The 11843-nt window shown below is 40.8% G+C and overlaps 1 protein-coding gene across 1 annotated transcript in view; it reads right to left on the bottom strand.

Annotated features, from left to right (window-relative positions):
* Positions 1 to 11843, bottom strand: part of LOC126407010 (contactin-associated protein-like 4) — a 104323-nt gene that overhangs the window by 47607 nt on the left and 44873 nt on the right. Inside the window, exons 4-5 of the mRNA XM_050071653.1 lie at positions 10577 to 10724; positions 3501 to 3704 (exon numbers count right to left, since the gene is read on the bottom strand). Of these exons, the coding sequence (XP_049927610.1) occupies positions 3501 to 3704; positions 10577 to 10724 (352 nt within the window). The remainder of the gene's footprint in view (positions 1 to 3500; positions 3705 to 10576; positions 10725 to 11843) is intronic.

Genomic DNA, 11843 nt, shown 5'->3' with positions numbered 1-11843 from the left:
GTTTTTCTACTCACTGACGTGGTCAATCTATGTGAAACTGCACATAGGCATTGAGGACTGGCATAGGTAGAAGGTGACAAAGCTACCAATGGGTATGGACTAGTGGATTTTATTGTTGAGCTTTTTCTGACTTTATAGGGAAAAACAGAAACTTAAATCCTGTCTTCCTTTCTGAAACCTTCTTCCTTCAAACAAAAGCTCAGCCAGAAGGCATGAGATCACTGAACACTGATCCCTTGTATATCTACTCACAAATATTCCAGTGGCAGAAAAGCACAAAGCTTAATTATGAGCCAGCGAGCTACAGAACTGTAAACCGACTTTTTGATGAATGTATAGTGGCGAGGAATGGGATGCTTTTGGAAGAGAGAGCATAAATTTTAATAAGCCGGTGTATTTATTCAAACAGTTTAGACGGCTGTGGGCAAACAGAGTGGAACTAAGTGTCTTCTGTTGAGTGCTGCTGAAGGCTGCTGCGGGTGCACGAGGGAACAACACTCATAATGGGGTGTTACGGTGGAGGCCAGACCCGCACACACTGATGAGGATTTAATGTCGCTAAAGGTCCAAATTAGTTCATTACCTCTGGTTTTAAAGTTGAACTTCTTAAAGGTTTAAAGTTTTAAATGGCTGCAGCGGCGGCCTGGAATTACAGAGGCTGGTTTTACAGTTTTAGTGAGCTGAGGTGACAGAGCTGCTCGTGGGGTGCTGCACTGCGGTTGACCTTTATGAAGACATAACAGGCAGTGATGTGCAGGTTCACACTCACCAAGAGCTCAAAGTTCAAACACACACTGGACTTTCATCCAAGTGTATATATATATTTTTCTGTTGGAATCTGCACTGAGTTGTTTATAAAACTTCAGATATTTATATGAACTGGCTTAAGCAGTAGCGGCAGCTGTGTTGTCTGGATTGATAGTTGCAGGAGACATGCAGGTGTGTCAAAGTCCGTTCCCCCGACAAAATATTTTCAGCCATTTTTGGCTTTTACCAATATCATCCATTCATTTTACTCATATGTTTTGGGAATAGCTACTGCTATATAACATGTTTTGGAATTATTCGTGGGCCTTTCACTAATATTTCCTACAGGGTGTGATATGGAGGTTTGTCAGCATCTCCTAATAAATTAAAACTTCATCACAGTTGATTATTTCATTGCTGTGATCATGAAAACAGACTCTCAGAGAGTTCGATTCACAACATGAGAGATTTGAGTAAAAAAACAAACTTGGCACTTAAAACCTCCAAAATCCATCAGTGTGCACAGAACGAGTCAGAGACGGCGACTAAATCTGCTCCAGGCCAAAACTCAGAGACACATCACAAAGAGCTGCCTCTGACATCGGTGATGTCACACAATTAACCTCATTGTCTCTCTTCCAGGAAAACAGCATGACTGTCACACCCCAAAGAAATAAATCCAGTCAATCTGAGCTTCAGTTTTACGTCATGATGCAGTCTGTGGTGCAACAACAGAGACAATGTGTTTTTGTAAATGGCAAATTTCCCCCTCAGTCTGTTTACAGTCTGTTTTCTTTTGTGGACTTTGAGGTTTAATGAAGGAGTCAGTAACTGCGGCCCAGAGCTAACGACTTAGGAAGAAAATGGTCTTTATTCTGATTCACAGGTATTTTTGGAGTCATCATCACCTGATGATTCATTAAAGGAGACATTCAATACTTGTGTTTCTTTCCAGTCAAACACATGACGTCACACTGATGGATGTTTTATACACAGAAACAGAGATGTAAACTTTAAAGTCTCAGGATGCGATCTGCTGCAGTGTTTGAGAAACGCACTGACTGCCTGAGGAAGAGGAGGGACGAGGAGGAGAGACAATAACACAATAAAACAAAGCACAATGGAGCACCTAATATGAGGTAAATGACCCCGTGTGAAAGCTGAACATAAGAAGAAAAGAAAGCAGTGAACCGCAGTGACATTTTCATACAGAGGCGATTAATTACACGTGCGGAACAATAAAAGCAGAAAAGTCAAAATAAGAAAGAAGAAAGAGAGCAGAGGAGAAATGTTACAGAAGCTCATCATTTCCCAAAGCCACTAACATGGAGCTCCTCCCAGCAGAGACAGCTCACAGTCATAACGTTTGACCTGCAGCCACATCAGATACAGACGCCACAGACATGTTACACACCTCAGACCATAAAGACAACAAACTGCAGAGTGAACTGAGATGGCAGCTGCAGGCTGACACATTTAATTATTCATATTAATATCACGATGTAGCCCAAGACTTTGGAGCACTGCAGCTGTTTCATATCGCACATCCATAACGATGGGAAAACTGAGATATCCTGAGTTTTAGGATCGACTGTGGGTCGTGCTCCAAAAACACTGGAGCCTGCTTTGCTTTGGATAATGTCTGTGACTCTGACCTCAACCCTTTAAAATGTGACACAGTATGTCTGTTAAATAAGTCTGAAGCCCGATCTGAGATATCATTTTTTATCTGTTAATTTTGTCAGACGTTAGCTGATTTCTTTTTCTGACATCTTACTGATGTTTTCCATTATGCTAATATAACTCGGAGATTTTATCAATATTTTTTGAACATATTACAAATGTTTTGTTGGACAGTTTACTAATATTTTTCTGATATTTTACTACTATTTTTCATCAGTTTTGATAAAATTTTATAAATATTTTTCAGCCATTTTCTGGACATGTTACTAATATTCAGAACAGTTTCTGCAATTGGGTTTGTTTTGTTTTTTTGAAGATTTTATAAATATATTATCCGACAATTAACAAATAATATTTTGATATTCTACCAATGTTTTCCACATTTTTTGGACATTTTATTAATATTTCTCTTGGGCAAGCTACTGATAAAACATTTTAAGTGATTATTTTGGGACACTTTATTAATATTTTCTGGAAAATTTAACTCATGTTTTGTGGACATTTAACTATTTCAGATCATTACATTTATTTTTCTGTGATATTTTCCATTTTTTTGAACAGTATACTAATATTTTTTGGGACTATAGTTAGACTTTTTATTAACACTTTCTAGCCATTTTTCATTTACAAATATTTTGTTTCAGAAACTTATATTTTCAGCCATATTTGGACTTTTTTTCCAACACAATTATACATTATAGCAGCACAGTCTGGGCCCCTTTAAGTCACAGTACCAAAGCAGATGCTGCACATGTGCAGATGGCAGCAGCATAAAAACAGATGTGGTCAACAAACACCAAGAGACTGTCGACTGATAGATCTGTGGGAGAGCAACAAAACAGCATCTCATTCATTACTGATATAAAAGTATTGTAACACACAGTCACAGAGAGAGATTAACGACATGCATGTTATCATGAGGAGTAAATGCCTGGCTCTGTGACATAATCCCTTATATCTCCATGGAGACCGAACCATTTCAGACTCACTCTGTTAGGACGTCTGATAGTTTCTCAGATAATGAGACAGCAGCACCGTAGAGTCTGACCAATCAGAGACCAGAGTCGTACCTTTTTGGAGGAGCAGCAGAAGCTTTCCTTTCTCTAACTGCAGGCTGAGGCTGTGCTCGCTCTGTCCCTCTGCGTGCAGCAGTGTCCCAGAGTTCCTCAGGGTCTTAAATGACAGAGAGATGCTCTCCCTGGTGATCCGCCTTGGCCGGGGACTGAGCCTGTAGAGGAGGCTGCTGCGGCCGTCCAAGCTCACCACGTCAGAGTCTGAGAAACAACAAAACCAAACTTTACTCTGACGACTCTGAAAACAGACGAGTCAAAACTTTCCTTTAGTGTTTCAGGATCTTCAACTAAACACGTCAGCAGGAAGGAAACAAACGTCCACACACACAGAGCTGAGTTTAAATGGCAGATGTCTTAATTTTTTGAAAGTGCAGCACCGAAGAGATCAAGACTCTTTTAGTTGAGAGTAAACACATTTAGAATTTGCAGACAACAAAGATTTATATGTACAAAGTTACAGTTTGGCAGAATTTTAACGCCACAGATACACACTCAGTGACACGTGAGGAAAAGAACAGTCATGCAGCGTGTGGCAGAGACAACGTTTAGATTCTCCTTGAAGAAGTGCAGAGCTGTTTCTTACAACACGTCTATTTAAATCTCTCCTCTAATCCGTCTCTCTCCAGAGGAGTTGGCAGCGTATTGTTTGTAGAGATCCAACAAACTGATTTCATCATAAATCATTTCTCTGCACCTTCAGCTGATGATACACAAACAAACAAAACTTGTTTCCATAAACACTTTAATAAACAAATTATTTTTAAAGATCATCTAATAAACCGTGAGCATGGTGCTGTTGCTCGGTCTGCATCATCTTCATCATCAGTGTGTTGTTCAGGTTCAGAATTTATATTATAAGAACAAGAATGATAAATTAAAGCTGCAGGCAGCTGTGATCGGGCCCTCGCTCTCCCGCACCACCGGGGGGGCCAGCAGCAGCATCACTGAAGCAGTTGTGTGAAAACTCAGAGTAAGTTAACCGAGATGAGGGAAACTCTGGGTTGTCCGTTCCAGACTGAGAGCTAACTTAAACTCTGGGTCAGTTACCATGGTGTTGTTGTTTATCAATATAAAAATATGGCATTTCCTGTTTTCACAAGGGGGCGCTATGACTTAGAGTGAGTATGAGAATAGGAGGCGTGCAGGGCGGGGCTCTTGTCATGTACAGACATTTTGAAGCAGTTAGGATGAAGTATGTGGGAGAAAGAGTTGCTGGAATATGCATGGCGATGCATCAAATATGGCGGCGCCATAGCGGCCACTCCCCTTGACATAGAGAAAAGCTTTTAATAACTTTTGATCAGCATGTTCTCAGGATGATCTGTACCAAATATGAAGTTGATTGGACAAAATCTGTAGGAGGTGTTTGTCAAAATACAAAGGTGTGGAAATCACAAAATTGGTGCCAAAATAAAAAGTTTGAATCAAAATGGCCGACTTCCTGTTTGGAGTAGACCATTGGTGGCAGAGACTTTTTTGTGCGTCTGGACAACATACACATATGTACAAATTTTCATCTTTATACTCCAAAAAAAACCCCTATGGGGAGGGGTTTTTGAAAATTTCAAGGGGGCGCTATAGACGCATTTTGTCCCCCCCATGGGCGACGCCCCTATCAGATGTAAGAGCTCGCCATTCTTGACCTGTGTATCAATTTTCATGAGGAGATGAGGTCGGTGAAGCCATCAAAAAGCCAAACGTATTTAGTGGCGAGGGATCAATAGTCGCCACGCCGCCACATGGACACCATTAGACATAGCTTCACAGCGTTCATAAGGTAGCTTCACCAACTTGTTCTGCATGCATTAGAAGTGGAATAAAGTTGATGCGGTCAAGTTTGTGGCATCAGTACATGTTAAAGTAAAAACTGGTCACTTCCTGTTAGCACCGGGGGCTGCTATGAGTAAGGTGGGATATTAACATATCGGGGCGTTTGGGACGGAGCCATCATCATGTCCAGCAAGTTTGAAGCTGCTGAGATCAAGTATGTGGGCGGAAGAGACGTTTGAAATTTGATGGAGAGAAAATGTAAAGTCCCCAAAATTTGTCACGCCCTAGCGGCCACGCCCCTTGACCAACACACACACAGACAAATGCACAACACTCAACCCTGAGTCAGTTTAAGGTGCGTCCTCACCATGTTTCTTTCCCTAAACCAAAGCTCCATAACGTGAATTACGTAACTGTACATTAAGGACGTAACGCCATTCATGAGGTGCAAACTAGCAGGACATCATACAACCTGTTAGTTAGTGTTAGCAGTGAGGATACATGGATCTAAGAAGTCCCTGTAAACTTTGAGTAATAATGACTTTATTCACACGGACCCGAACACGTGAGTACGAGGGAAAGTCTCTTTTTTTGTCCAGACTTTCGAGTCGCGTGTTCGGATATGTGTGAACTTAGAGTGAACTCAGTTTAAGGAACGTCCTCGCTTTGTTTGTTTTCCTAACCCTCACTACAACAACTTCACTTTAACCACCTGACCGCACGTTAAGGATGTAACATCATCTGGGGGCACAAAGTCCTGGATATCATCCAAACTGTTCAATGTGAAGACACTGAACAGTTTAGCTCTGTTTCCTCTGTCAAGTCAATAACTACAGTTTATAGTTTTTATGCTTTAATGTCACGTGATATTTGCTGCAGTGACATCACTGTGCACATGGGAACGTTTACAATTACTGAAAGCAGTAATATATATAAATAGTGACATATATATGATTGAGGGATAAACAGTATTTGTACACAAACACGCTCCTGTCTGTCTATACAAAGTTTATACCCTCTCTCCCTCAGGTGTGCATCACGCCTTTTTTTTTACGTCAGGTGCCAAAAATACTTCCACGAAGGACACAGCAGTGTTTCCTCGCTTACAGCTCCTCCGGCCGGCCTCCTCGATCCTTGAGGTATGTTTTAGGAACTGAGCGAGATGAGACTGATTTCTGGGGCTCGAGCTGAAGTATCGAGGAGTCGAGGAGGTGCAGAACTGGGAAAGGTCTTGTGTTACCTCCTACCTTTGTCTGTTTCCTGACACACACCTGTCTTGTCTTCGTCTTATTTGCTCCACCACACCCTCGCTGTCAGCCAATCCCTGTGTTTCCCTCCTTTCATCCGTGCCCATCCACTCCAGCTGTGTCTTGCAACGGTATGAGATTTTCACGGTACAATAACCGGCTCAGAAAACATTGCAGTATCACAGAACTGTTCTTATTATGAGTCAGAGGGTTTACCTTGCGTGTTTATGTTTGTGCTGGCTTCTGTGTTGATGTCTCATGTTCTCCGTCCTGATTTGTTCTCAGTTTAGTTTTGGTTCTGTGAGTCGTGCCTGCCTGTTTTGGAGGAGTTTAACGAGCTGCATTAAAGTGCGCTGTTTGTGAAAACCATCTGCCTGCCTGCTGCTCTGCATTTGGGTCCGTAACAACACCATCCACCATCCCCTCCACCTCCACAGGACAGGGTCAGCTCATATTCTACGGCACTTTAGAAACACTGATATGATTCACACGAAACAAACAGATCTAAAGTGTTTGTGGTTGCAGAAATGTACGATGCCAACATTTTGGTCTGGGCTATGACAGTCTGGTGAGTGAGTGATAAAGCATAAATAAAGTGTCCACACTCTCCAGAGGAGCTAACAGATGAGCTGTCTGAATATGGAGCATGGATCACTCTACAGAAAATGATACACTAACCATCATGACGCAGAGTGTAGCCGTGCTCCTGCCTACAGTGTCTCTATCGAAGCATCAAATTAGAAATGTCAGCTCAGATGAATCCGAGCCGTTCACTGCTGACACAATCAAACTGAAATCATTCAAAAGTTTCCTCTTTACCTTTCGGATCAAACGAGGAAGTGATGCCAGAATCTTCAGAGTCCAATCAAAACTCATTTCTTCTGTCTGAGAGCGAAGTTAAATCAAACTGAACCAACAGAGCGGCACACACTTCTTCAGCAGACACACACTCTCTCAGAGATCATTCACTCCTGCAGCACCGTCACAAAAACGTTTCACAACAGCACTGAGATGTTTCAGTCCCTCTTTAGAGATATCACAAGTCATTTAATATGCTTTCACAGATGTCATCATTTCCTGGTTTTACAGCAGTGCGTCTCGTTTTTCGTCGCCTTTTGTCCACAGAGCTGGACGGAGTTTGTGTTTAATCTAACTGCATCGATGGATTTGCATGACAAGTGTGAGGGACTCCTGTTTGGGGGCAAAGACGGACTGATTAACTTTTCACACTGGCTTGACTTCTCACAGACAAATGACTTCTGCCTGCGTTCATGTAACATAATGAATCTTTCTGTTCCGAGCAGCAGACGCAGGGAGAGGCCGTCTGTTACTGTCACAGCCTCGGCTGCTGTGTCCTCTCCTGTCTCCTCCGTCCTCACTTCTTCTCCTCACGTACTGTCTCTGCTTTCTGTGCACATTCCTCACCTGTCCTGCAGGTGCCACAGAGGCTCGCTCAGAGTCAGACCTGATCTGCTGCCTCCTCCCCATATGCTCCTCATCTCTGTTTAGTGTTGTGTGCACATACTGTAGGTGTGTTTTTTAGTTTGCACATTAAATCTGAAATGTGACATGCGTTAGGAAAAAAAAAAGTTTTAGTCCTGGATAAGACGGAAGTTTCTTGATGAAAAAGAAGTTGATGGAAACAGAATTTTTATGATTAAACAATGATGTTACGGTGCATCCTTGTTCTGTCGACAAATCATGTTTGTTTCATCTTAGATTGTGGACATGTCGTATGAATGATGTGTCATAGTTACTCATGATCAGAAAAATGGTAACTAGTTACCGTTACTAGTTACTTCATTAAAAAGTAACTCAGTAACTCAGTTACTTAAACCAAAAAGTAATGCGTTACTGAGAAAAGTAACTTTTTAGTTACTCCCCCTCCCAAAAAAAAGACTCGACTTAGGACTCTGGTCTTAGCTCGCCATCATGCCATGACCTTGACGCACGTGCACTAGTGTCATCTATACTCTGAGTACGTCCTGGCTGTAGATGACTGAGTGGGGACACTAGAGGGTGCTAGGTGCTTTTCTTTTTTGCAGTGTAGTTTTTCTAAGCCACAAAGAAGACAACATTGCTAAGAAGGATCATGTTTTGGGAAACTCAGCCCTGCAGACCAAAACATTTCCTAACTGTACTGGCTCGTAGCTACATCGCCTAAGAGACAGCAGATGGAGTTTAACCAAGGGACTGTTATGAGACTGGTATGAGATCGCTGCTTGTTCTCGCGATATTTCGGCCGCGCTTTGGAAAGCAGAGCTAAATGGTAAACAAACATGGCACCACACCGGTAAGGTAAGACAACACGTTTACATGTCATTTTCTATATGTTCTCTGACATTTATCCTAACGCTATGAGGTGGTCTTTGTGGAAAAAAAGCTTGTTTAGTGGACTAGCTTTGCACTTGAAGGTTGCCCGTTCACTTACGTTTTAACAGGTCTGACGCTACTATGCGCCCGGCTGTATCTAGGCTAACGGCTAACATGCTAACTATTATTTTTATGTCACTAGTCACTTGAAACAAATTTAGGACGATAGGAGACAGGTTGAAATAAACCGAAATTTCCCTTTAATGTAACGTTACAGTACTGTGGTGAGGCCAGCAGGTTGACAGTGACTTGGTGAGAGACGTGTTTCATCTGGTAAGAATTGTTCATATACCTCTATTTGACTTGACTATCGTTTATTGTTTAGGGCTAAAATGTTTTAGTGAAAGGGAACTTCAGTTTGTGAAGGAATACTGCATGCTGCACGCCATTTTAAAACCTGGCCAAAAATAACGGAGTAACGCAACGTTTGGTAACGGTAACTGAGTTACTGAATTTAAAAACTAACGCGTTAGAGTATTAGTTACTGCCAAAACTAACAGCGTTACTGTAACGCGTTTCTGCCCAACACTGCTCATTGATTGTAGTTTTTAACAAACAGTTGAAACTGTTCAAGTTGTTAGATGCACAACAAAATAGAAATATTATAAGACTGAAAATAAAGTGAAATATGCTCATTCAATCTGCCCCTGATCAAACTTCTTCCATCGGAAAATTTTAGCCAATTCATACAATGGCATATCAGGGCCATTGAAGGTGACAAATTAATAGATAAAAAAAGGAATCCAGGGATTAGAGTAACATTCAAAGTAAAAAAAACTTAGATTTTAAAAAGATTAAAGTTGTAAATTTATTAGAAAAAAATTGGATAATCTCTGAGATAAGAGTGATAAATATATAAGAAACTCACATTAACAAGAGAAAAAACTATTAAATCATAAGTTTTTGAGAATCTGAATATTAGCTGAGATTAAAGTGTTAAATTCATCGGAAAAAAATCTAATCAAAAGTCAAATTTACGGGCACTTCATTATTCTTTGAGATTATTGAATCATACATTTTCAAGAAAAACTCAGGATTTTTTTTTTAACACTAAAGTCTCAAATATGTACGAAACAAAGCTGGATATTATCTGAGATTAAAGTCATAAATTCATGGAAAAACATCAGAATTATATGGGGGAGAAATCATAAAGTTTTAACAAAAACTCCCACATTTTCTGAGGCTAAGGTCACATTTCTATGAGGAAAAAATTGGACATTTTCTTAGATTAAAGTGATAAATTCATGGAATAAAATCACATATTTCAAATAAAAAAAAAGGGTTATTCTGTGAGATTATTAAATCATAAATTAGAGAGAAAAACTCACATATCAGTGTGGGACTACACATTTATAAGGAAAAAGCACAAATTCATGAGAAAACCTAAATATTCTTTGAGATTATTGAATAAAAAATTAATGAGAAAAAAATCAGAAAAACTTATTTTTGTTTGCTTTTTGATCAAGAAACCAAATGTATCATTTTTATTTTGACAAAATCATCACTTTATAATCTAAAGGAAAAAAATATTCTTGTGAATAAGAGTTTGTTTTTTTCATAAAGTTTCACTTTCATCTCAGAAAAGAAGTTCAGACAGAGAACCGTATGATGTCCCGTTCAGTGACGTGAAACAGGAAGGTATCATTTCTACTTTCATCTTTAAAAAAAAAAGCCCAAACTGACTGTGAGGACATCCGTAGGTCTCCAGCCTGAGTCCAATCCGTCCATTCGGATTCCAGTCCAGGGGGATGAGGCGGACGTAGCGGGCGATCACCAGATGCTGGAGCTTGTGCTGGACCACGCTGTCTGCGTTACTGTTCCCGGGGAAAGCCTGAAAAACAAAACACACCAGCAGCAGCAGGTTAGCTCATGTTCTGAGCATCTGTCCATCTTCTGTTCATGACACGCCACAAAGATAACTGACTGGATATTTACTGTAGTCAATCTTACGACTAAATAAGGGAACACGTTCTTTAGTCTTTTTACTGAAGCTGGATTGCCCCCCCGCGTGAGAAGTGGTACGTTTGATTTTCCTCTTAATGAAGGGAATATTGTGGAGATAGAGCCACGTTCCTGCTGAATGGATTCTCAATCAGGTAGAAAATTAGATTTGTGAAGCAGCGATTGTACATTTATGTTTTAGACGCTTTGGTAAACACTCGGTCCGCCGAGAGTGACTTTTATTAACCTCTGTGATCCGAACTCACTCTTTCTGGATTTGTTTTAACCTTTAAAGCTCAAAGTTGGACTTGATCTTTAACCCTTTATCAACTTTCATTATAAAAACCATGAACATTTCCTCCACCATAGTCTACTTCCTGTTTCTCCTCACAGGGAACAGCAGAGCAAAAGCACTGTGGTGAAGTCGTCTCATTGTATTTGATTGTGCTGCAGTCTGAGTCGTGAGCTGCTCCTCCTAAATTACCTCCACTTCTGATTTCTGTCCTGATTTTCTTCTCTCTGCCTTTTGCCATTTCAGAGTTTGACTCACAGTTGTACCTCCTCTGATCACTTTGTTCCTTTTTTAATTTATATGCAAATACTGTAAACTCAACCTAAAATGAAGCAGCAGAACTTGAGCACTGTTGGGACGTAACGGGGCCGCAGGATGGCTCAGTGAGTGATGCTGCCCATCTACCCAGATGAAATGTCCTTGAACCAGCAGCTGAATCCCTACAGGTCCTCCAGACTGACCTCTGACCTCCCCGTGGAGCTGTGTAACGTAAGACATTTATCAGTTAGGACTTGGTGTTACGATCCCTGGAGCTTTAGCATGCTTCATGCCAGGGCAAACGACTACTGTGGTTGTTTTTATGCGACTCACTGCTGTTTGTCCTGTGCCCTTTTAGGCACCAAGTGTCTTGTAGCGAGCAAATCTGTTGTTGTTTTTGTTGTTTTTTGGCAACCCACTGTAGTATATCCCGCAGAATTTAAAGAAACCAAACATGGG

The sequence above is a fragment of the Epinephelus moara genome, chromosome 19 (assembly GCF_006386435.1).
Source record: "Epinephelus moara isolate mb chromosome 19, YSFRI_EMoa_1.0, whole genome shotgun sequence".
NCBI classification, from domain to species: domain Eukaryota; kingdom Metazoa; phylum Chordata; class Actinopteri; order Perciformes; family Serranidae; genus Epinephelus; species Epinephelus moara.
Note: the sequence above shows the minus strand (reverse complement) of the source record. Positions and strands in the feature narration are given on the sequence as shown.